The sequence below is a fragment of the Phacochoerus africanus genome, chromosome 4 (assembly GCF_016906955.1).
Source record: "Phacochoerus africanus isolate WHEZ1 chromosome 4, ROS_Pafr_v1, whole genome shotgun sequence".
NCBI classification, from domain to species: Eukaryota; Metazoa; Chordata; class Mammalia; order Artiodactyla; family Suidae; genus Phacochoerus; species Phacochoerus africanus.
Window position 1 is genome coordinate 102140316 of NC_062547.1, and position 27399 is coordinate 102167714.

The 27399-nt window shown below is 36.7% G+C and overlaps 1 protein-coding gene across 1 annotated transcript in view; it reads left to right on the top strand.

The window, feature by feature from the left end:
* Positions 1-25733, top strand: part of FAM81B (family with sequence similarity 81 member B) — a 71541-nt gene extending 45808 nt beyond the window's left edge. Inside the window, exons 6-10 of the mRNA XM_047774729.1 lie at positions 4112-4241; positions 12645-12751; positions 21914-22049; positions 23607-23802; positions 25453-25733. Of these exons, the coding sequence (XP_047630685.1) occupies positions 4112-4241; positions 12645-12751; positions 21914-22049; positions 23607-23802; positions 25453-25586 (703 nt within the window). The 3' untranslated portion in view covers positions 25587-25733. The remainder of the gene's footprint in view (positions 1-4111; positions 4242-12644; positions 12752-21913; positions 22050-23606; positions 23803-25452) is intronic.
* Positions 25734-27399: the final 1666 nt, after the last annotated feature.

A 27399-nucleotide genomic window follows, 5' to 3' on the forward strand; every position in this document is an offset into this window, starting at 1 on the left:
GACAGGGGCATGAAAACTGTGACCACTGCCATCTATGGATGGATGGATGGATGGATAGATTTGATAGCTAAAAGCATAATGCTGGAGTTCCCTGGTGACCTAGTATTTAAGGATCTAGGGTTGTCATTGCTGTGGCTCAGGTTTGATCCCTGACCCAGGAAATTCCATGCACTACTGGTATGGTCAAAAAAAAAAAAGCATAAGGTTAATAAATATAATAAATATACCTCATGACAGGAATAACCCAGAAAAACACAGGAAGAGTTCATATCAAAGTTCTCTTGGTTTCAGAGAAATTAAGAGCAAAAGAAAGAGATAAAAGAAGAACTGCTGACTGAACTGTCACATGAAATTTTGCTCCTTCTAAAAGGCCTGCTAAATCTATAGTAAAAAAAGAATTTTATCTTTAAAACATCAACACAAAGAAACAGGGGATATCAACATAGAGATGACGGAAGCTAGAAGACAGACAGACACGTGGAAACTGACTTATCTGCACATAAGACCCAATTTAAAGCTGTGGGATAAGCTGAAAGGGACCTCATTTTAAACCACAGAATTCTCTCAGGTTTAGGAGCTGGCTACAGCAGGCACCTGGGAGAGTGTGGGTGAAGGTGGACTCTTGCCTCCAGAGAGAGGAACTGAGAGAAGTTGGAAGAGGCAGAGCCATGAACAGATGTGCTGTGTTATTAGCTTGCTCATTTTTATTGACTTTCAAACTATAAGCATGTTTTACTTTAATAAAAATAAAGATAAAGGGTTTTTTCCCCAAAAAAGGAGATTATCTAATAACAAAAGTAGATAGATAAGCAGGAATTGCTCAGGGATAGGTGAAAAAAAATAAAATATTACAGAAATTGAATCTAGTTTAAAATTCCCCAAATAGGATAAATACAACTAAAAATAACATTATTTAAGAAGCATGAGTAAACCAAAAAGAAAATGCCGTTCTATATAAAAACACTTAGAGAGAAATGATGTGTAGGGCATACAACATAAACCTCATCCAACAGAAACCTAAGAGGAGCTTCTAAAGAAGAAAAAAAACCAAATTCCTCAGAAGGAAAACTGTCTATGGATAGAAGAGAAGAAAGCTTTCTTGAAGCAGAGATTTGACTCTGTAGATCAAAAGGGAAAACTGAAATCCCAGAAGTTATATAAGAACAATTCAACCCAGGTATTCTGGTTGAAGTTACTGAATATCAAGAACAAAGAATCACTAGAAGAAGAAAAAACATCATTAGATCTGGGTAGACACAACAGATGACACAGAAGCAGGAAAAAATGCAATCATCTTAGATTCCTCCACCTCAACCAGTGCCAGATAAGAATGGAATGATACCTATCATGTTCTGAACAAAAGAAAAAGTGACAAAGTAATGTTTTCTTAACCAAATTCTCTCTCAACTATAAGAGAATAGACAGGCATTCTCAAGTACTCAAGAACTTCAAGATTCCAGTGCTCATAGACCCTTCTTTAGAAATATGGATGAAAAAAATCTGGCTAAGGAATAAATCAAAATAAGAATCTCATATGAGAAACCATAGTTTTAAAGGACTGTCATTGAACATAGAGTCTAAATTTAAAATGAAGATAAATAAAGAGTGGGAAATCTAGTTGAAGAATGCCATAAAATCTGATTATTTTTAAAATTTTAAAATGCTAACAAAATATTTTTATGCTTGCTCTGTTGAAAGAGCAAGTATATAAATATTTAATTTCTCATTTTTTTGGCATATGCTCAATAAGTAACATCTAAAGTTGAAATGGTACTTGTAAAAAGTATAATGATTCCAATCTACCATAACTTTTTATAACTTTGTTTTTTAGAACTATCACTTGTAGAGAGGATATGTATATGAAGTTCAGCAACATTTCCTTTTTCACTATTACCTAATGTTAAAATTCAATGTAATTTTTTAACTAAAACTTGTACATATATTCCTAAAATTATACAATTATTTTATTTATTTCTATCTCTGTATATATATATATATGTGTGTATATATATATATACATGATACACACTCTATATATATATGTAATGTGTGTATGGAGTATGGTGGTGAATGAAATAATAACCAAATATTAGCAATGATTATTTCTGAAAAGTGAGGTTTGGGATGATGTTAACTCTCTTTTTTGTTCTTTTTTTTTTTTTTGTATTGTGTGTAATTTTTTTAAATGGGCAGGTATTATTTTAACAGAAATAATAAAATCACTTCAAAGTAGAGAAAGAGAAACTTCCTTTTGAAATATGGAGTGCAGCCTTGAAAAACCACTAATCCTTGACTTCAGCATGTGGGGTTGTGTGGAGGGGTGGAGGGGTAAGGGGTGAAAATGAATAGGTGGGAACTCTCAAGCTGAGGACATAAATAATAGCTGCTGACTCTGCTTCCTCTGTGCATTTGTTACCTCCTTCCATCCTTAAATAACCCCAGGCAGTACCACTCTTCAGCACAGCCACTTATAGTTTGGAAGCTTGAGCACGCAGCACTCCAGGGGACACCATTCGCATGCCCCCCATCTGTCTGGCACCCCCTGGAGTTGTGTGGGGGACAGATGGTGCAGCTACATGCAGTAATCTCAGTGCCATTACCCCCGATTCTCAGATAAGGAAAACTGAAACAGACATTTAAAAACTTGTTCCAGAGCCCAAACCTAAGAAAGAGTAGAAGCCAGACTCAAAGCCTGCTCTGACACCAGAGACCATATTCTTAACCACTAGCCTAAGATGCACAGACCAGCTGTTCCTGAAGGTAGGGACAGGTCGATCTGGGTGAGAGGTAGTGGGATTGGTGACAGCAGCATCTACTCCTGTGTGGTCTTTGGGTGTCATAAGGTGGATTCGTGCAAGAATATTCTAACCAACAATAGAGGTTGTTCTGAAAATAATAGCTCATATATACAAAGGTGTAATATAAACTCTTTGTATACATACAGTTTTGCCCATGACTTTGGTGCTCCCACTTTTATCATATTAACTCCTAATTTTTCCTCCCAGCAGTATCCCCACCCCTACCTCAGTTACCTGGTATCTCTTCAAGGGATCTCTCAGGAAAATAACCATTCTTAACTCACCTTGGGCTCAACTTTGTCACCAAAAAATCTTAAGAAAAAGAAATTCATTTCTGGAACTGAAAAAATCTTGACAGTCATAAAACAATATTTACAGCACTTAGCTTGACAATATGAAAATGTAGTTCCTAATAAATATTATTTGATGACAGTCAAAATAGTTACTTTATCAAATGACAAACTTCGAAGTGATCTCTGGTAACTCATGTACAAAAGACACAACCTTCATGCTCTCTGCCCTATCTTTCATGTAAAGGTGAGTGTAATGAGACATAATACAGTATGTAACCTGCTGTCTCCCAAGGGAGACCATGAGTGACGGTAGTGGGTGGGATTCCTTGACATGCTGGAAAATGGTTCATCTGAACTCTAACCCCATTTCTCTAGAGTTCCTTCCTTAAAATATCAAATGCCTCCATGGGCTGAAATTTCATATATACATCAGTGTGGATGATTTGTCCTACAGACAACACTGGACTGAGAGCATTCAAGGGGCAGGAGTTTTGACTGGGGCTAACAGAAAAGATGATGTCTTTGGAAGATGGGTTGGAAGACCTTGGTGGGCTGGGACTCTTTTTCTAGCTGAAGGAGAACTGATAATCTGGGAGCCAAGGAAAGAGGCTAAAGGGAAGAAAGAGAACACAATAGAGAAGAGGAAAACAGTTTCAATTCTAACCAGAGGCAGCAAGGGGGTATGCCCAAAACATCAAAATCTGTTGGAACCCATGTGACTGAGTTAACGTATCAGGCCAAAAATCTAAAATTTTTACCCAGGTTCTCCCAATGTCTTCATCTACTCCCATTCAGGGTTTGGATTTGAGCCAGTGTATCATTATTCAACCTGGTTTCTCTCCCATCAGGAAAAAAAAGAGGAAGATGAGGGAGGTCTCTGTATTTGCTCTTCCATCTACCAACTCATTATTGAAAAAACTTTAGGAGTTTCACCATCAAAGGAAAGCCGAGGTTCTACTTGTAGTGTTAAAAGTGTTATAAGCCTGTCCATCTCATGACCAGTTTTCATCTTGCCACTAGATGTGATTCCAGCATCATGAAGCTTTCTGGAGACATTCACTTCATCAGGCATGAACAACAGCAGCTCGAAAAAAGAATTCAAGAACTCATTTCTGCCCTAGAAACTCTTTCTAAGAACTTGGATATGAAGGTAACTGAAAATATTTGGAAGTCTTATGTCACAACTTACTGCCAGAAGTAAGATCATTATCAAAATGCCCAAATGATAGTTGTTCAAAAGAACTCTTTTCCTCCAAGAAAAGACAAGAATTTAAATATGACAGCTCATGAATGTACACCCTGAGAACTGCCAGGTTAATGAACAAATATTTAATGTGTGCCTGCTGTGTTCCAACACAGGCTCTCATTGTAAGTGTATGCTACTTGATAATACTGATGCCATTGTTTCCTTGCTCTCTGGGCTTGTCTCAAAGGCTGTACAACCAGAGATGATAAGCAAAGGAACATCCCATGGAAGCTCTTAAAATTTCAGTATAAATGTGAGTTGATCATGCTACCTCAATTTTTTTATGTAGCTGATCATAGCCTTGCACTGGATTATGTCTCTTACAAAATAATACACAAGTTCACTGCCCTGAATTTTAAAGGCCACCTCTATGACGGCCCCTGCTTGTCTCTACAGCTCACCCCTGTGCTTGCAGGCTTGCCCTTTGTACTCAGCGACACTGAACTCCCAACAGGTATGTCCCACCCACTCCAAGATGGTGCACGGCCTCCACAGTGCTTGTACTTTTTTCAGCTCAAAATGTCTCTCCCCCTTTTTACCCTCCAACAGTTTAACTAAAGAAGGCAATGCAAACTTTTCCACACCCTATTTTGTCATGTAGGCTATGTGACACAAGTGCATCTGCTCTGAAGCCATTTGGGCACAACGAAGTGGAAATCCTTTAGGAATTGGGGGAGATGAAAGCTAGGTGTGTCATGATTTGTTCATGGAAGTCAGTTAACCAAGAGCACAAGGTCCACAGGGGCACAGGGATCACTCCAGTCTCACCAGGCTCCCCTTGTCCATCACCCTACAAACTCATCTCATTAGTCTCAGTAGTTTTTTGGTTGATTCTCTCAGTTTTCAAGGTACTCAGTCATATCAATGACAAATCATAACAGATTTATCTCCAGTTTTCTGATGTAAAACTTCATTACATTTTTCTTAAGGCCTTGACCAGAACTTCCAGAACATTCTTACATAAAAGTGTTTATAGAAAGTAGCTTATCTACTTCCTGATTATACTGGAAGTCTTTATTGTTTGCTGTTGGCTATTAGTTTGATATACTTTAAATTATATTACATATCCCTCAATTGCTACTTTACTTAGTTTGTATTAGGACTGAAGATTTAATTTTATAAAATGCTTTCTGGACATTAACAAATACCTAACTCACCATATTAGTTGGTTTTTTTAGCTTATTTCTTTGACCTAGTCATGTTCTGTGTCAATGCATTTCCCAGTACTGAAACATTCCAGCATTTCTGTGGTGAAAGCTATACAGTCTTTTTGCAGTAATTCAGTATTTAATTTTGCATCTACATTCAAAGGTGAAATTAGACTATATTTCTCTCTCCTTATATTTTTAAGATAATACAGTCATATGGTTCAAAATCAAAACTATACAAGAAAATACACCTTGAGAATTTTCACTCCCACTTCTGTCATCCTTTCATGCCCCTCAGAGGTAACCATTTTTATTATTCTATTGTGTATCCTTCAAGTACGCCTTTACAATGACATGAGCAAATACAAATATATATCATTTCCCCCTTTTTATACAAAAGATAATATCTTGTATGTATATTACTATGCATCTGTTTTTTGTTGTTTTGTTTTGTTTTGTTTGTTCTTTTGTTTTTTTACTCTTAGGTCCACACCCACAGCATATGAAAGTTCCCAGGCTAGGGGTTGAATCATAGCTATAGCTGCCAGCCTACACACCATAGCCACAACACCTCCAGATCCGAGTTGTGTCTGCTACCTACACCACAGCTCATGGCAACGCCAGATCCTTAACCCACTGAGCAAGGCCAGGGATCAAACCCGCAGCGTCATGTTTCCTTCAAATTTATTTCCACTGCGCCATGATGGGAACTCCCATGATTTTTTTTTAACTAAACAAATATAGCCTGGCAATCTACCCCATCAGTATGTGGAGAGCTTCCTCATTCTTTTTCACAACTGCATACATTTCTTCTGTATTTAATAGATCCTTTAGCCAATCTCTCATCAATGAACATTCAGATTCTTTTTAATAACTTGCTCTTTCAAACAATGCTGCAATGAATAACTTTTCACTTAAATCATTTTGTGTGTCTGTAGCTATGTCTGTAGAACAAATACCCAGAAGTGGGATTGCTGGGTCAGAGGTACTTGTGTTTGTTATTTTGGAAGATCTTGCTCTCTGCAGGGCTTTTACCATATTGCAAACCCACCAGCAACATGTAAAATGTCCTATATTCCCACTGCCTCACCAATGAGTGTTCTTTGACTATTGAATTTTGCCTTTTTTAAAGGAAAAAGAGAGCATCTCTGTGTTTTAATTAGCCTTTCTTATTACAACTTTTCATTTGTTTAAGAACAACTTGTATTTCTTTTTCAGTGAGTTTTCTCTTCATGTCTTTTATCCATTTTTCCATTGGAATGTTTTTCTCTTTCTTTTCAATTTCTAAGAGCTGTTTCTATGTTAGGAAAATGAGCACTTTCTCTATGATAGGTGCTGCAAATACATTTTCACAGTTTGTCATTTGTCTTTTGACTTTTGATATGCATATGTTCTCTATTTGTAGCTGAATTTATTGGTCTCTGTGTGTGTGTGTGTGTGTGTGTGTGTGTGTGTGTGTGTGTGTGTGTGTGTGGCTTCTGGAATTTTAAGTCACAGAGTTTCCCCACACAAAGGCTTGGAAGAATTGCTCATATTCCTTCTAGTACTTTCATGATTTTATTGTTTATATTTAAATTCTTGATCCATTTGGGGTTTTTCCTAGAGTAGGACATGTCTTAATTATTATTTTAAGTATTAAGACCTTATAGTATTTTTAATATCTGTTAGAGTTAGTCCCTTCCACTGCTTTCTTTTTTCCTTTTTCCTTGTGATAGTTGTTTGCCTTTGCATATGATTTTAAACTATCTAGTTCCAGCAGATAAATTGACAAATAACTCTAATTTTTATTGAAATCATGTTAAAGTTATAAATTAACTTTAGAACTGACATAGTCATAATTCTGAGTATTTGATCCAAGAACACAGCATACTTCCTATTTGTTCAGATCTGCTTTTATATCCTTTAGGAGTGGTTTCAAATTTTCCTTATGTAGGCCTGGCATCATCTTAAGTGTATTTTGAGATTTTGTCATCTTTTTCCTTTCTAGTTTATTTCACTGGATGTTTCATTATATCTTCAGATGGTTTTTGGTTTTTCCAGGCACCAAATCATTTGATTTTTTAATAGTCATTGGACCTCATCTTTTTCCATTTTCATACACATAATTTATTTTTTCTAATCATTTTACAAAGTAATTCCAGTGCAGTGTTAAGTAGTAATGCAGGTGCATTGGGCAGCCTAGTCTTCTTCCTGACTTGAACAGAAATGTCCCTACAGGGGAAGTCAGTTTTCTCAATAAATCTGTTTAATATGCAGTTATCCTTATTTGACCAAGGTTTTTAAAATCAAGAAAATTATAAACATAAATGTCTTGTGGACATAATGTACAACATAATGACTATAGTTAACAATACTGTATTGTATATTCAATAGTTGCTAAGAGACTCAATCTTCAAAGTTATCATAAGAAAAAAAATTTGTCACTGTGAGGTGATGAAAGTTACATTATTGTGGTAATCAGTTTACAGTATACATACATCAAATCATGCTCTACAACTAAAGGCTTATACAATGTTAAACATCAATTATATCTCAATATAAAAATAATTATGAGTTATGTTAAATAAGTTTTTAGCATTTGTGCCGATGTCAGTTTTCTCCTAAACTATATTAGCCTAATTAATTGTATTAATACATTTCCTATTATTAAGCTATCCTTACTTTAAAAAAAAAAATCACTTGCACTTGATTGTATTTTTCAATTGTGCTGCTGGATACTATTTGCTGATATTTAAGAATTCTGCGTCAATGTTTACAAACAAGATTAGTCTCCAGGGACATTTTTTTGTGCAATCTTTCTCAGGTTTTGGAATGAATGTTGTACTGACTTTTATAAAAATAATTTGGAAATTTCTTTTCTATGCTCTGAAAGCATTTATAGAGCATTAAATTATTTATTTATGAAGGATTTGATATTTCGGCTTCTGAAAGTGTCTGGGCCTAATGATTTGGTGGAAAAGGGAGTACTTTGGTACATTTGCTTGATTTCTTCTATAGAAATTTGTCTGTTTAAACATGAGCTCTTCAAGGGTCAGCTTGAACAAATTACTTCTTGGAAAAAGTATTTCATCCAGCCTGAAATTTATTTGCGTAAAGTTATGCGAAATTCTTTTAGGATTGTTTTAATTCCCTCTACTCAAACTTTTCCCCTGACCTTTTTATCATTTTATTTGTGCTTTTCTTTTTCTTTGTGCCTTAATAATTACATTGATTATTCGCCAATGAACCAGTCTTTTTATGTAGTTTTATGTTTTTAATTCTGCTTCCATTTTGTTTTCCAACTCATCAATTTAAGCTGTTATCTTTAAATTTTTTCCTTTCCTGAAGTTTTTCTGTTCATTTCCTAACTTTCTGAACCATAAATATTTGTATTTTCTTTTTATTTTCTTTTTATTGATATAAACATTTATAACTGTGAACTTTCCCAGAGGTAAGGACTTTTTTTTGTTATCTTTCTTTTCATTTTTGGTTTTATCTCACTGGGTGGCTGGATAGTAAAAAGTTTTATTTGTTTTAAAAGAATGTGTTTTTATATTTTTAGGGTACAGATGTGAGTAAATATCCATAAAAAATAGCGTATTGGTTTGGTCTACTTCCATCTTGTTTTGAGAGAAGTGAATTAAACTCTCCTATAATTACCGATTTTTCCATTTCATCTGTAATTTCAGGTGTGAGTACTTTTGCTATGTTATTTGGATCATAGATATTTGTAACTATTCTATCCTTTCTTATTCTTCATTTTAATATTTATGTCCCTCTTTTCTTCATGTTTAGAGTAGAGCAAACTTTGCCTACTTTTCAAAGAAACAGCCCTTGAATTTATGTATCAATCCCATAATTTTTTATTATTTGTTAATATTTTAATGATTGTTTATTAGTTTTCTGTTGCTGCAAAAATAAATCACCACACACTTAGTGGTTTATAACAACACAAATATATTACCTCATAGCTTCTGTAGGCTAAAAGTCTGGGTGGGCTGGACTTGATCCTCTGCTTAAGGTCCCACAAAGCAGAATTCAAGGTGTCAACACAACTTCATTCCTTTGGGGACCTCTGGGGATGAATCTTCTGCCTTGTTCATTCAGAATTTTGGCCCAATTCAGTTTCTTGCAGTTGTAGGACTAAGGTCCTTTCTGGTTGCCGGTTGGGGACCAGTCTTCCCCCAGATGTCTGTTGTCTGTGTCATCTTCTCCATATAGTTTCTCTTTATTAAAAGAAGTCAAGTCCGTCTCCTGCTTCACATCTCTCTGACTTCTTTTTCTTACACCTCTCTTTGACTCCATCTAGAGAAATTTCTCTGTTTTTAGGGGCTGAGATGATGAGAATGGGTCCACTTGGTTAAGACAAGGTCTTCTCACTATTCCAAGGTCTGTAAGCACTGAGTTACAGCTTATTTCAAGGTCTGTAAACCTTAATTATGGCTGTAAATTGCTTTGGCCCTGGCATAACATATTCACAGATTCTGGGGATTGGGGCATGGAAACTGTGGAGTCATCCTGCCTCCCATAGTCTGTCGCATTCTTTATCCTGCTTTCCTTTAGTCAGCTTTGCCATTCTCTTTTTAACTTTGTGAAATGAATTGTTGGTTTACATAGCTTTATTCTGTCTCTTTTCATCATGGAAATATCTAATGCCACAAATTTACCTCTGATTATCAATGAGGTTGTGTCCTTTTGACATGTAATATTCTCATTATATTTTCCTCAGTAAACTCTAGCTGCAGAGCTGATTGACTCTTTGACATTTGTGTTAGTCCACTGAGATGCAAATGCCATAAAGGAGTTAGATGTACAAAGGATTTATTGAGGGAAAATACTCTTGAAGGAAAATGAGGAGGAAACTGCAGGAGATGGAAAGAGCCATCAGAATGCAATACAACTGGCTCCTGTGAAACAGACAGCAAAGGAGGGTCTTAAACTGCAATGTCAAGCTAATAAAGCTTCATTGAGTTCCTTAATCCAAAGTCTCTCATCAAAGGACTACTACTCAGACAGTGACTGGGAGTGGCCAGTGGGAAGGATGACCTCAGCACATGGTGATGAATTTTAGCACAGCAGTCAGGACCTTGGCAGTAGTATGCTCCTTGTGGCCTGAGAGGCAAATTTTCATGTGAAACCGTGGACTTAAACAATAGAACTTTAGAAGGGTTTTTTAAGGAAATGGTTAGATTTTTTGTTTCTTTGTACTCTTATTAATTTCTAGTTTAAATGTGGTGTCATTAGTTGCTTTTCCTGCTTTTTGGAATAATTTGAGAGGTTTTTTTTTTGTCGCGTGTGCTTAGTTGTTGCAAATGCTCAGTGGTCACTGGGAAAGAATGAGTATTTGCTGTTTGCAATTTAGATTGTTTGATATGTAAATCTATAAATAAACTATATTTTCCTATCTTCCTATATACTTATTTATATTTTACTGATTTGACCAGTAAAAGTCAACAGAAGTTATTTAAAATCTCTAAGATATTGTCTGTAGAATATCCTTATAATTCTACAACTATTGCTGTTTAGTTCAATATATAGGTAAAATTCCAAAACTATGTGAAATTTAGTGTATTTCAAGTATTTTATAAAGATTAATTTGTATCTATAAAAATGACCATCTTTGTCCTTTAACCATATTTTGCCTTGAATAACATTTTAGCTAATGATGCTGCTCTGCCTGCTTTCTTAGCCTTTGCTTTTGCCAGGCTTGTATTTGCCTATATTTCACTGGGTTTTTTTTTTTTCATTACTCAACGAATTTTATTACATTTACAGTTGTGCAACAATCATCACAACCCCATCATCACAGCATTTCCATTCCAACCCCCCAGCGCATCCGCCCACCCCCCAGCCTGTCTCATTTGGAAACCATAAGTTTTTCGAAGTCTGTGAGTCAGTATATGTTCTGCAAAGAAGTTCGTTGTGTCTTTTTTTTAGATTCCACATGTAAGTGATAGCATATGATGTTGGTGTCTCACTGTCTGAATGGCTTCACTTAGCATGATAATTTCTAGGTCCATCCATGTTGCTGCAAATGCCATTATTTCTTTTCTTTTAATGGCTGAGTAATATTCCATTGTGTATATATATACCACATCTTCTTTATCCACTCCTCTGTTGATGGATATTTAGGTTGTTTCCATGTCTTGTCTATTGTGTATAGTGCTACTGTGAATATTGGAGTGCATGTATCTTTTCGAGTCATGGTTTTCTCTGCATAGATGCCCAGGAGTGGTTGCCTATATTTCATTGTTAACAATTCTGTTTTGAGTTTATCTCCTATAAATAGTCTGTTTTAAGTGTATCTTCTATAAATAACCATTCGTGTGCTATTGCCTACCCAATATTTACCTATTCAAACCCTTCCATTATTCACCTCTTTCTTTTCTAGGAGAACTTGGATTTGGTCAGGTACCCACTCATCTCCACATGACCATCTCTTTCAGGATTTGAATTTGGCCAAAGGCAATCACGAAGTTTCATTTCCCTTGACAGTGATTAGTTTGACATGATTATGGGCTGCAATTCTGCACGTTTCCCAATCCAGTCCTTTTCTTAAAGAATTGCTTCAGTGCTTCTGGCAATGCAGAAGGCACTTACATCCTAGGCTCTAAAATTGGAACTTATGTTTCCCTACTTTTAAAATGCCCTAGGTCATTTCACTTTGGATTCATTTGTTTATATCCAAATCTTACCTAGAAATTCCTGAGACCTGAACTTAGACCCCTTGTGTGTTTCTTTGCAGAGTCCAACTGTGCATTTAAGCATTTATTCAGTGGCATTTGGTAAACAGCTACCTTTGGTCATCTAATATGAACTGAGGATATGGTGATGATAGAAGGTAGAGTGGCTTACATTGTAACCATGGGGACAGAAAGCAAAGAAATAATCAAATTAACAAAATGATGAAATAATATCAATAGTATGTTTTTGTAATAGCATTCAGCAGTCTGTCATCTATGTTGTTGATAGCAGAATGGAACATTCCCCCATTGTTCTTTCCCTAAAGATAGTGCTATAACTGTAGAATCATTCCTTTGAAAAAAATCATTTTCAAATGCAAACATGGTTTAGGCTCAGTTTTCATTCTAGGCTCTTTTAGGAATAAGGTATAATTCATGTAAATGATAGCAGTTTTGTTCACAGACAAAAAAAAAGCTCCCTTTTGTACTTTCATTAGGTAATGCAGCTCTTAGGAAAGATAGAGGCTTCCAGTTCTGAGCAAATCTCAAATTTAAAGATGGTCCAGGGGGATTATCGCCATGAAATGAATCTTTTGGAATTCAAGTAAGTGAATGGAAGATTTTTAATTCTGTTTAATGTATTCCAAAGGGTTTTGCCTAATGAAAGCATTGGAAATTAAATAAAATCCTATCCCAGGAATTTGAACCTGGCCAAGAAACAAAGCACAAACTGATACAGAGAGAATAGAAATTTTGTCTCTATAAAGTAACTTACAGAATGTTTTTAATAAAGGAAATATGTATTAATTTGTCATTTTTGTCTGCATAGTATCTCCACTGAAATGATACTTATCCTGACCTTTCAAGAGTATAATTTTAACTTATCATCTGTTGTATATTAAAATACCTAATGTAAAGCACTATTGAACACATAGCAATGCCACAAATTATCAAAATTTTTTTTAAAGTGTGATTATTTTTTAGCTTTTCTTTTAAGATTTCTTCTAGCATCCTCTACCTTTTCCTCTCCTGTAGTCCTGTTTAGACTGGTCTCTATCCCCTCTCAACCTGACTTTTCCCCCACACAAAGGAGAAACCAATGAAGGAAACAAGACTCCACTAACACTCAAATCACTGGCCTCCTTATCCTCAAATTCTCCTTTCTGATTCAAATGACCACCATTTCCTGACAAATTCTAGTCATTTGGATGATAACACCTCACTGACCCTCCTATTCTTGTTGTTTTTGCTGTCGATCTTACAACATTTGTGTTTAATGACTTGGTCAAATCTAGTATTTTGAATATACTCTGCTTTTTACATTTTCCCCCCATCTCCACCATATTTCATTAAACCTAAGTGCTGTTGACTATATAAAATGTACTGTTATATATTTGTACCCCTAAGACACGAAGGTAACAATTAAACCTCAGCATGCCATCATTTTAAGACAACTCCCAATTTCAGAGATGTTAAATTAGGAAATATTATGTGTCCTTGAAATCAATGAACAATAGTCGTCATCACTAAAACTGAGAGAAGTAGATGTCTTGGGTAAAGAGAAAATACCTTGACTTCCTTCATACTCTAAAAAACATGTCTAGGTTCTTACATTCTAGCACAAGGAAGGTGCTTGTAAATTATCTGTGTCAGGATTGATCTAATCCATTTAGTTTAGAATTAAGATAAAAGTGTCCCAAGGAGAAGTAGAAAAGTAAACTGTTCCTGGAAGTACAACTTTAGAATGGATTTTATGGCAGGAGAAAAGGGACTTATATTCTGGAATGGAAGGCTGGCTTAAATGGATGAAGAATATTCAATAGAAAATAGGGGGAAAGGAAATGTTTGAGATCTAGGGCTGACTGCTTCACTGATGATGCTGCATAATTTTTCCACCTTCGGTTCTGTGGGAAATCAATTTATAGATGAATCATCTAAATGGTTAAATCTGAATCTAGACACTTTTGTAATAAATAAGCTGAAATCTTTTTCTCAGTTGAAATAAGGAAGACTTAAAACTTCATTTGTGTTACAGTAGGTAATAGCGAATTTATAAATCAGATTTTTTTCCCCAGGCAAGTACTTTTGAGCTCTAATAATTCAATTACACAATTGACTCTTTTTAAATTTTCTCCATTGATTTTTTTTTAAATTATAAAGTAATACACATTCAGTAAACAAATAAAACAAAGATGAAAAAAAGAGGTCACCATTTGAGCTCCCTAATGTAACCAATGCTTACACCAGGGCTGTATGCTTTCACACTTTTCCCCTTGTTTATATAAACATAACAGATAAAGAAGACTTTATATATATATATATATATATATATATATATATATATACACACACACACACACATATATACATATACATATATATACATAACATACACTATATACAAAGAGAGAGCATGAGTTTTTAAATAAATCCTATACACATTATTCAGTAATTTGTTTTTCACCAGTACATCTGGAGTATCTCTCTCTAGATCAATGAATATTATTCTAGCATTATTTTTCACAGCTGCATAATATCTTAACTTACAGATATGCCATAATTAATTCAACCATTTATCTTATCAATGAATAGACTTGTTCTAGTTTATGGCAAACACAAACAAAAGTTATTGTGTCTACATCCTTAAGTATCTTTAGATACAGGTGCTTTCGTTTCTACAGGAAGTATTCCTAGGTCAAAGAATTTATGTCTTTATTTTTATAAATTTCTTTCTAAAACTGTTGTAGCAATTTACACTCACACCAGCAATGCTCGAGGAGAACTTTCTGTATATTCTTATCCACACTGGATATTCTTTTTAGTATTTGTCAGCTAAAGCATTTTAAAAAGAAGCATTTCTTATTTTCATTTACATTCCCTTCACCATTTGAAATTCCTTTTCTGTGAATTTCCCACTCTTACCATTTGCCAAATTTTGTATTATGACTTTCATCATTTTATTATCAATCAGTAGAATTCCTTCACATTAGAAATATCAACTCTGTGACTGAGATATGTGTTACAAAGTATTTTGCTCAAAGAGAATGTAAGGGAAACAGGGCTTTTTTTTTTTTTTGCTTCTTCAGTTAGAGCACATCTCAAATCGAAGTGGATGGGGTATAGAATTTGCTCTTCCTTTTTAAGAAACAACTCTCTGAACAAAGGCATTAAAAGATTTTAATAACATTCAAGGCTAAGTTTAATTGAGCAATTTTTCCATTTAGACGTTTTAACAATTTCAAGTTTAAGAACATATTTTTATATTGAACTTAGAAGCCATAGTATTATCTAGGGGGTTTCTAATGAATTCACGCAGCTTTGGCTCTGATCATTAGACCTGACAAAAGAGACGCACAGGCTGTGTCATGTGAAAACCTACATTGAGACTTCTCTTTCCAGAAGGGTCTTAGTCAAATGATTGTCTAAGTAATGTCCTAAGCCAACAACTGAGTGCTTAGAGCAAGCGTCTCAGCCATCATGAACTATGGCTATCTTTAAGCAAGAGTTTGGCAGAGGCAGCCCTACAAGTCACTGCCTAGATAGATCTTGCTGCTGATGCTGTTCAGTTGATAGTGATTTATAAGAAAAAGCATTTGCTCAATGAAGCAAATGCAGAGAGTCAAATCTTATTATAAAGCTTTGAAAATGCTACCACAGTAGAAAGTGGACCAGAGCATTTTCAGACACAAAGAGAAGCCAATGAATGAATGGATGTTTTGAGCCCTTATAATATGTAAGCCGTGTTTTAGAATATCCAAAGACATAATCATGGCCATATACAAAGGGGGAGAAAACATGTAAGTGAAAAGCTCAAAACAGGTAAAGTAAAAGTTAAAACAATGTTAAATACCTTAGAAATAATAAGTATTCACTGTCATGTATAAATGCCTACAAATCACTAAGTGTCCTATTCAAATGCACTCAGCTCTGCAGGCTGGGCCTTATCTTCATTTCAAAAGACAAGAAACTTATAATCATGGAAACTGATGATTTAAATAAATGGAAAGATACCCCATGCTCTTGGATTGGAAGAATTAATATTGATAGAATGGCCATACTACTCATAGCAATCTATAGACTTAATAAGATCCCTATTAATTATGATCCCATAATCACCTTTTTTTTTTTTGGCTTTTCTAGGGCCATACCCCCAGCATATGGAGGTTCCCAGGCTAGGGGTCAAATCAGAGCAGTAGCCGCTGGCCTACACCACAGCAACACAGGATCTGAACCACATCTGCAACCTACACCACACCTCACAGCAATGCCAGAGCCTTAACCTGCTGAGAGAGGCCAGGGATGGAACCCACAACCTCATGGTTCCTAGTCGGATTCGTTAACCACTGAGCCACAACGGGAACTCCACCCATGATATTTTTTTGCAGAATTAGAACAAATAATTCTAAAATTTATATAGAACCATAAAAAGACCCAGAATTGCCAAAGCAGTCCTATAGAAAATTAACAAAGCAGGAGGTCTAACTGCTCCCTCCCCCCAGCTTTAGGCAATGCTACCAAGCTACAGTAATCAAAACACCACAGTACTGACACAAAAACAGACATATGAATCAATGGAACAGAATAGAGAGCCCAGAAATAAACCCAGACTATAGGAGGCAAAAATATACAATGGGGAAGACAGTCTCTTTAGCAAGTGGTCTTGGGAAAGTTGGACAACTGCATGTAAATCAATAAAGCTATATATATCTTCTCACTATACACAAAAATAAACTCAAAATGGCCTAAAGATTTAAACATAAGACATGACACCATAAATCTCCTAGAAGTGAACATAGGCAAAACATTCTCTTACATAAACCATACAAATATTTTTCTTAGCTCAGTTTCCCAAGGCAATAGAAATAAATACAAAAATAAACAAATTTCAGTTGATAAACTTATCAAACTTACAAACTATTGTACAGCAAAGGAAACCATAAGCAAAATGGCTTACTTTCCAAAATATACAAACAGCCCATTCAACTCAACAACAAGGGCTTAATTTCCAAAATATACCAACAGCCCATTCAACTCCACAACAAAAATTTAAAAATGAACAAACCCATTCAAATGACCCAACAAAAAATAGTCAGAAGACCTAAATAGACATGTTTCCAAAGAAATACAAATAGCCAATAAACACATGAAAAAAAAAATGCCCAACATCAGTAATTATTAGAGACATGCAGATCAAAACTACAATGAGGTACCATCTCACAGTGGTAAGAACAGCTATGATTAAAATGTCTACAAATAACAAATGCTGGAGAAAATGTGGAGAAAAAAGAACCCTCCTACCTGTTGGCATAACCACTATGGCAAACAGTATGGAAGTTCCTCAGAAAACTAAAAATAGAACTACCATGTCATCTAGCAGCCCCACTCCTAGGCATATATCCAGACAAAACTATAATTCAAAAAGATATAGGCACCCCTATGTTCACAGCAGCACTATTCACAACAGCCAAGATATGGAAACTACCTAAACTTCCATTGACAGATGGATACAGAAGATGTGGTATATATATACAATGGAATACCACTCAGCCATAAAAGAGAACAAAATAATGCCCCTTGCAGCATCATGAATGCAACTAGAGATTATCATACTAAATGATACAAATTAGAAAGAGACAAATAACATATGATACCATATGTGGAATCTAAAATATGACACAAATGAACTTATCTACAAAACAGAACAGACTCATAGACATGACGAATACAATTGTGGTTGCCAAGGGGCAACGGGTTGGGAGAGGGATGGAGTGGGAAGTTGCGCTTCGCAGATGTAAACTATTATACACAAAAGGGATAAACAAGGTCCTACTATATAGGATAGAGAACTATATTTAACATCATTTTGGAGTTCCCGTCATGGCTGAGTGGTTAACGAATCTGACTAGGAACCATGAGGTTGCGGGTTCGATCCCTGGCCTGGCTCAGTGGGTTAAGGATCTGACATTGCCATGAGCTGTGGTGTAGGTCGCAGACGCAGCTCTGATCCCGCGTTGCTGTGGCTCTGGCATAGGCCAGCAGCTACAGCTCCGATTTGACCCCTAGCCTGGGAACCTCCATATGCCGCAGGAGTGGCCCAAGAAATGGCAAAAAGACAAAAATAAATAATAAATAATAATAATTTGATAAACCATAATGGAAAAGAGTATTTTAAAATATATTTGGGAACTAAAATTTGAGTATCATCCAAGATAAATTCATCCAACTGAGATTTTACTGGTATACTATATAATTAACAGAAAAACTTTTTTTTTTTTGTATTTTTAGGGCCACACCTGGGGCATATGGAGGTTCCCAGGCGAGGAGTCTAATTGGAGCTACAGCTGCTGGCCTATGCTACTGCCACAGCAATGCCAGATCTGAGCCACGTCTGTGACCTACACCACAGCTCATGGCAACACCAGATGCTTAACCCACTGAGCAAGACCAGGGATCGAACCTGCATCCTCTTGGATATTAGATTTGTTTCCCCTGAGCCATGATGGGAACTTCTGAAAAATATATCTTAAACGGCAAATCATGTCCATTATGTTAGGGAAAAGTCTAAACAAAGATTTATATAAACCTCTATTTTTATCCTTTTTAACTTTCAAGGAGGATGCTTTTTAAATAACACTTTCATATTTTCAAAAACTACCAACAGACAGAATCTAACTTTTGATTATTACCAGGAAAGTTATTCTCCAATTGCAGGTAAAACCTTTTAATAAGAGGATAGTAAGTAGTTATTTATTCTTTACAATTATTTTAATTTCAGATTTTCAATAACTGATATGTTTTTCCAGAGATATTACCTAGGTATATTTAATGGTTCTCTGAGTTTCAGAGGGATTCTAATATTTTATCCATGATGAGAGTAAATGCTGTCATTTATTTACACAGTGAAGGTGAGGAGTGAAGGATAGATTCTCAATTACAAAACTACCTTAGTTGTCTGGGGATTTTTAATCCCCATAACCATCACTGTTAATTAATACTTCCACCAGAGAAAAGGGAAGATGAAAATCACAGATTAGGTCTCTAAATAGCTTGACAAGTCTATGATTTGTTATTTGTGCACAGCCCTAATAAAAGGTACTTGAGAAAGAATAAATTTATTCAACCTCTACTTCTTGAGTACTTTCTGTATTCTGGGCATTGTTCACAGCCATGAACAAAGCAAAATCCTTGTTTTCATGGAGCTTATGTTCTAGTGGAGAAGACAACCCACAAGTAAACAGGTATCACATGGTGATGAGCATTTTGGAGAAAAATTAAGAAGGGTAAAGGAATAGAAAGTATCACGTGGGGCAAAGGATTTTTTTTTTTTTCCCAGTGTGGTCAAAACCATAAAAAAGCTTCTGTGATAGGTGGTGCTTGAATACAAACCTGAATCAAATTAGGGCAGGAGTCACTGTATATTCTAAGGAAGAGCATTCCAGACAGAGGAAACATTTGGCTAAAATGAGGCTGTCTGGCCATCCATTGGGATCTTATTTGTCTGAGAGACAGCAGCTGTTAGCCAGTAGCACAAGTGTTTGGAAATCATGAGGAGACTGAGAACAGGAAGAGTAACCAATTTCACCTGATGCTCATCTGCATCGAGGTATGCTTTCTATGTGAAAAATAACCCTCTCTATATCAAAAAGTGTTAATTCAGACAGAGGAAGATCAGAATTTAACTATTATACTGCAACTGATATATCTACTGGAAAGGTACATTTCCCATTCCTTGACTTCATCATTCCAAATCCACGTTTCTCAAACCTGGCACTGTTGGCATTTTGGCTGGATAATTCTTTGTTGTGGGAGTGGCTGCCCTATGTATTGGAGGGTGCATAGTAGCATCCTAGCCTCTGGCCACAACATGTCAGTCGCACCTGCCATCTGAGACCACCAAAAAGTCTCCAGACATTGCCAACTGACCCCAACTCTAAATAAAAATGGAAATGACCTCACATGACTTGTCTTTTCCATATACTTTTTCAAGAGAGCTAAAGAAGCATATATTATGCAGTGTATGTCCAGCACGTCTTAAGCAATTTCCACAGATAAATATCACCAACTCAATTAACTGCATGAAACTTTTCCTGAAATCGTTAGAGTAACTGTTATTTCAAATCACCCCACATTATAAGGCAGTCTGAATATTTTCAAAAACAAAGAACAGGTATGTATCATTCCTGCCAATCTAATATTTAGCCTATTCTAAGAGAGGATTTGAATTGACATCTTACCATGAGCCAATCAAGTAGAAAACATAGAAACCACATGCCGGTCCCTATCCCACGTCTCCTTGGTCCTGTATTTCTCAATCACTTCAGATAAGTATTCCCCTCTCTCCTCAAACCCTCAGTTGCCCTATAGTGAATTTTCTGATGACATATGATTCCAACCTTTTTAATCTCTGTAAGAGCTTCTAGTTTAGTTGCTTAAATTCTTCCTTCTCTGTTATTTAATACTCCTAGGGTGCATCAGCTTGATGCCAGCAGTTCCTTCTGCACCTCTCCTATTCTGGTTTTTGCTGCATATGAGTAACCCAGCACCTCTTAAGTCCCTCTTCTCCCTTCTCAAGGAATCCACTTGCAGAGATCCATTGGTGATGATGGGGACTTGACTGAAGGTTTTGCCTGAAGCAGAGATGACAACTAAGGAGTATCTATCTCCCTTCCACAGCTCTGCTTCCCCAACATCCTTTTGAGGCTCTCTTCCTTCTCCCTTTCCACTTCTCCCTTTGACTGTTCTCTCCTTTGCTGGATGATGCAACCTGTCCCTCCCCTGTCTGGCCCAACCTTCCCCCAGCCTCATAGTGGCCCTTGTACTGCACACTATGGCCCTTGGCCAATCTGTCCACAACTAAGGATGGTTTTTACACTTGCTACTAATTTTTTAAAGAAAAAAATTCTATCTCATGACACATGAATATTATATGAAATATTAAATTTCAGGAGTTCCCATTATGGCTCAGTGGACTAAGGACCCAACATAGTCTCCATGAGGATGCAGGTTCGATCTCTGGCCTCATTCAGTGAGTTAAGGATCTGGCGTTGCCCTTGAGCTGTGGTGTAGTGCAGATGCATCTCAGATCTGGCATTGCTATGGCTGTGGTGTAGGCCGGCAGCTGTAGCTCTGATTCTACCCCCAGCCCAGGAAATTCTATATGCCTCAGGTACAGCAAAAAAAGAAAAAAAAAATTAAATTTCGATCTACACAAAGTTTGATTAGACCACAGCCACACTCACTTGCTCATTATTTCTTTAGAAAAAGCCATGCTAATTTGAATCATCTGTGACTGATTTTGGCTGCAATGGCAGGTAAATGGTTGCAACAAAGATGATATGGCCTGAAAAGTCTGAAAAGTTTACTCTCCAAACCTTTACAGAAAAAGTTTGCTGACCTGTACCATGGAGTATACATCCCACACCAAGTGACTTGTCAAAGTCATTCATCTGCACACACACACTTCGCCCTGGGCCCTGAGAGGAAGCCTGCGTGGGTGACACAATACTCCTGTGTGGCTGTGCTCCTGCCACCATGTGGGGGTGCATTTCAGGCTATGCAGACAGTGTTGCCAGCAGTTGGGTTGAATTCCACCTGGGGCAGGGACCCAGCCTTTGATCCTTCATCCCCGCCTGCTGTCACCCCAAACGTGCTTGCCAGGCACAGGGAGACTCGTCCTCTGTAAAAACAGCAGACTTTTCAATACTAAATGTTGGTTTTATGTGTACACTGACTTATTGACTTAGAACAAACTACTTTTTTCCCTTAGATTTAACTCACTTTCAACGAATCTATGTGAGCAAATTGAAAACCATCAAAAATGGACAGAAAGCCAGTTCATCAAATATGAACAAGACCACCTCGGCCACGTAAATAAGTGTCTGAAGCTCCTACAGGAGAAACTGGTGAGGGATTCTGGTTTTTAGGAAGTTAATAGCCACCTGGTCCTTGTCTAGAAATGAGCCACGAGGAAAAGTCTTGAAAGTCACACTTAAAAATTCACAGTAACCTTCACTGCATCAATGACTTATTTTTTAGCACAGGAATAGGAATCCGGATGCTTGCCTTCCGGTCCTATTTTCTACTCCCACACTCTCAGAGTGTGCTCTACCTCTAGCAGAATAATCTAAAGAGAGTTTGTGAAAGGACAGATTCCTGGTCCTAACCCAGAGCTGAAGCATCAGACCTCCAGGGCCTTCCCTGGGAATCTGGGCTCAACAAGCTCCCTGGGTGATGCTAAGATACAATAAAGCCTGAAAACTGCCTTAGACAAGTTGTTTTACCTCTCCAGAGATCCATGGGTAGATCAAAGTTTTTCAAAACGACTTTTCCAGGCCAAATCTTGTGGAGATACCCCCAGACTTTGGGGTGAGGTGACCAGGACATAGAGAGAGTCCATCACAGGCATCCTTCTCCCACTGCAACCAGCACAGCCGGCCATGCTGCTGAGCCCAGATGGGAAAGCAGTACACAGCCACTAGTGTCACCGGTAGCTTCCAGACTTGCAGATGATTTCAGTAGGGTGTTTCTGGAACTTCAGCAGAGGGGCTTCATTCCTGTTTCTCCACCTGAGTTCGTTAAAAACTGCTAGAGGCAGGAATCCAAGAGGGGAGATCAATGTTACTGCTTTATCACTACCAAGGCAACTGCAGCCAAGTGGGCCTGCTGGTTCTTCTCTGGATTTAGGCAAATGCCTCCACCACTTCTAGGCAGCACAAGGTAACCACAGGGACACCTGTGGGCAGGATCCCCCACCACAGGGAAGAGAGGCTGGAATCCACCATTCCTGAAGCAGGCAAGGCCAAAGAGAGAACCAAAGGCACCAAGTCAGTCTCACCCATTCCTGCTCCCAAATTCTCAGTGAGGGAGCGAAGAGGAGCAAAGAAGGTAATTAGCCTCAGGCTGCCTCTGCAGCCCATACCCTGTTACACTTTAGAATCACCAGGAGCAGTGAATTAAGTAAACCATCAATTCCTGAGCTCCATTACTGACCAATTAAATCAGAATGGGGAATGGTTTAGATAGTTCTTGTAAACAGCAGTGGTGGAGAATCACTCTACCTGAAGCCTGTCCACACAGAGATAGGGAGCTCTAGGGAATAAGGATGTCTAACTCTTAGCAGCATGTCCAAGGAGCTCAGGTCAAGCAGTATCTAAAACACCTTCTTTGACTACACTTCTTTAAACACTAAACTAAAATTCCACATCCTCCAGGCATTTCAGGAAGACCACAGCCCTTTCTTTTCTTCCATAACATGTAGAATTCCAGAAACTACAAATGAACAAGACCAAAGGGATGAACTCATACACTCGTGAATAGCTTTAGATAAAAGAGAACTTGGTTTGAATTCTCATGGTTAACATAGAAAAGCAAATTAAAAAAAAAAAAAAGTTCTCCAAGCTGAAATACAAATCCACAAAGATTTTCTTTTCTGCAGTTTTATCGCATGATATCTTTTATAGGATATGTCTGAAAACAAAATGGAAGAAAAGTTACTGAAGCTTTCAAGCAAATTAGAGAATTCCATTAACATACAGAAACAGGAAGCAGAACTAAACAAAGTACACCATATAGAAAATAAACTGGCCAAAAAGATGAACCAACTGGAAAAGTACATCTGGGGTGAATTAGAGAAAATGCAGAGTGAATATCAATCAGGTGAGCAGATACCTTTAAGTAAAGACATCAGTCCTTTCCTATCCAATCCCTCATGGTTTTCTACTTTGAGCTAATGGTCAGGGGTCAGTCTTGTCATTAGTGACAATCCTTTTGTATTTTATCTGATTTTCCTAAATATCCCATAGGATGTCAGCATACCACTGGAAGTTAGATAAATACAAAAATTCACTTTCTCATTCATACTTGGCAGTGTCACAAACTTGCCATTGCTGTGAAATTTTTTTCCTAAGATCATAGAATTTTCTAAGATCATAGAATCATAAAATTACTAGACTTGGAAAGTCCTTGGAGATCATCAAGACCTGACTTGTGGTGTATCATGAAATTAGGAGCCCAAATCAAATGTCCCTCATTGAACTGGAGGTAATGAGCCTGGCAGACTTGGAAGCCTGACCTTGCAAAGTAAGAAAGAGAGAAGAATTAATAGAGTCCAGTCCAATGACTGCTTTTCGTCTTAAGGAAGCTAATGGCATCTGTGTCAAGCTGAGCTAACATCAAAGAGGTTTTATTTGAAAGGCTAGTCTAATTTCAAAGGGAAGGACAGGGGCAGCCATCTGCCTCGAAATACAATTCTGACAGAATTACCAGGAATCAGAAGATCCCTTTATGAGGGAAAGCCCCAATTCATTTTCTATCCTCTAGATCTCAGAAAAATTCATATAAATTCTATCAAACTTTGGTCCTGTATGGAGATGCCTTGGAGGTGTCTTGGGAAGACATTATGATCTCATCCTGCCAGATGTTCCTGGCATATCAGTAACGTCACCCTGCGTAGAAATCTGACCCTCACCATCCCTAAACCCTAACTTCCACCACCAAATCCAAAGAATGAATTATCTGGCCAAGAATCCTGTCCCAAACTTAATATTTCCTTCTTTTAGGGCCACACTTAGCTAGCAGAGGTTTCATTTACTCATTCCATTAGCACAATCCCAGGATGAACTGAAGAGCCATCTGCAATGTACATGGTTCTACATTTTACTAAGTGAGAGTTTAGCCAACGGGGGACTCCAAACTAATAGTTTGCTCTTTTATGCCTTAATACAAAGGTGTTGAGAAATGACTATGTGAAACGGGGAGTGATGAATAAGAAATGGGCTGTCCCCTAAGAAGCTTGAGGTCTGGTAGACTGTGGTTGCAGATGGCTAGACTTGTAGGAGAGATACAAAGTGCTGGGAGTGGGGGCGGGGGCGCAGCTGGCCACCATGCCTTAGGGTCTACTTTCAGAAGTTTAAAATCTGATACGTGACCTTTACTTTCAATTTGGTAATAAGAATAAAAAAAGAGCTCACCCAAGTTTTTTGTCAAACAATACAGAAAGAAGATATATTAAATTTCTCTCTTGAAATACGGAATTATTTCCTATCAATACATTGGGGTGGAGGGGAAGAGGAGGAATTGAATTTTCACGGTGAAGCTGGATACAAGTTGAAATGCTATTGCTAATGTATCTTCATAATATACAAGAAATGGATTTTTGTACATTTTTAGACTGGTCTTAATGGAATTTAATGAGCTTTGAATTAAACAATGATCAATTATGGCAGGACTGCTGATTGTTAAAAAAAAAATTTAAAGTTCCAATGCATTGCTTGGTTTTAGTGTACCTATTCTTATATCCTCTTCCAGGATTTAAATCGATTCATGACTCTCTCAGCTCCCTCCAACGAATACAGAAAACAAAGATGGATTTAGAGAAATATAAAGTACAGAAAGACCTAAAGAAATTACAGCGTAAGATAGTGGAACTCCAGGAAGTATAAACTGTCCAACCAACTTCTTTTCACCTGATAATGAAGTGGCTTTTTGGGAAAAAGAAAGTACCTCTGGGATGTTAACTGCTTCCATTTCTTACCACCTTTTTAAGTAGATGAATGTACCAGAAAACCCAATAAAGCAAAGAAATTTTTTGATGTCTTCATTAATTTATTAGTGAAAAAATTAAGGAATTTATCTCTATATATACTTTTTTATATTTTTATTTGCCCACTAGGCTACATATCATACATAAACAAGTGAAGCAGGCCTGGTGTAATATATTGGAGAACGGCAGAAATTGTGGAAAATTAGAGACCACATACTGGTCTGAAAAGAATAATACTATGCATTTATGGTATATTATTAACATGCATATAATCCATTATTGCCAAAAAATTTATTTTTCAATCCGGTTTTATATAAAACCATTCATTAGGAACTAGTTCCAATAAGTTCTTAAGCTATGGAGGAATGTCTGTGGGGCAGACACAGCCACGTGGACTGTCAAAAGTACAATTTCTGATCCAGAGGTTTTTGTTTTCTAACAATCCCAATACTTATAGCAAGTCTGACTTGTGCATATTTAAAACATTGATTTATTGTACTCAAATATGTGTCAGAATTATGAGCAAGTAAGAGTTAACCATGTAATATAAAATAATATAAGAATTTCCATGGAAAAAAACCTCCAACAATTTTATCTAGGTCCTAAATTCAGAAGCACTTCAAAAACCTTAATTAGTCGCCTATAAAATTTAAAATATTTCTAACTTTTCTAGATATAAATGTTAAATGGAGAGCCTGGTACTGGGCAATAAAATCATGAAAAATAAAAGCCAACTATTCATGTCATCCACTCACTATCTGTTTGAACAAGGACTAATATCTAATCACAGTGTTTTATAAACCTAGCAAGAGGATCCTCCCTTCAGACTTAGTTTCCTTCCTTGGTTTAGGGAAGAAGAGGGACAACTTTTCCCCTGACAAAGAACAAACTAAACTTCCAAATAAATTTCTTACCAAGGCCCACCTCTCTAACTGTTTAGCTGTATGAAACATCTCTATTATTTATTAATTTACATACAGCATCATTGGCCATATTCCAAGGGATCCGAAGAGCAGAAGTGGATTAGCAATGAGATCCTGCTGTGCAGCACTGGGAACTATGTCTAGTCACTTACGATGGAACATGATAATGTGAGAAAAAAGAATGTATACATGTATGTGTAACTGGGACACCATGCTGTACAAGAGAAAAAAAAAAAGATACAAAATAAACACAGTGTCCTTTGCAATCAAGTTCGTGGTAGGACAAAAGTCTAATATCTCAACTAATCCCAGATAACTCTTACAAGTCAATAAGAAAATGATGAATCAAGGTCTGGTTTTTAAAAAGCAGGCAAAGATTATAAACAGGCAAGTCACAAAAGAATACAATAATAAATATAGATAGGAAAAGACATTCAATCTAGTAAAGAAATAAAAATTAAAGGAACACTTAGATGTCATTTTGACGAATTAAAATTGACAAAAATTAAAGTGATAATATTGGGTTGACAAGGGTGGAGAGAAATGTACACTCTCATATTACAGAGAAGCTACAAATTGGTACAATAATTTGAAGGGAAATTTGGAAACATCTATTAACATTTTGAAACGTATATAGCCTTTGTCCATGGAATTCTACTGCTAGATATTTATATTAAAGGAGGAAAGAACCTTCCAAAATGTGCAAAGATATATGAATAAGGATGGTCATTATAGCACATTTTGTTATAGTAAAAGCAAAACAAACAAAAAACTACAAATAAGTCTTCA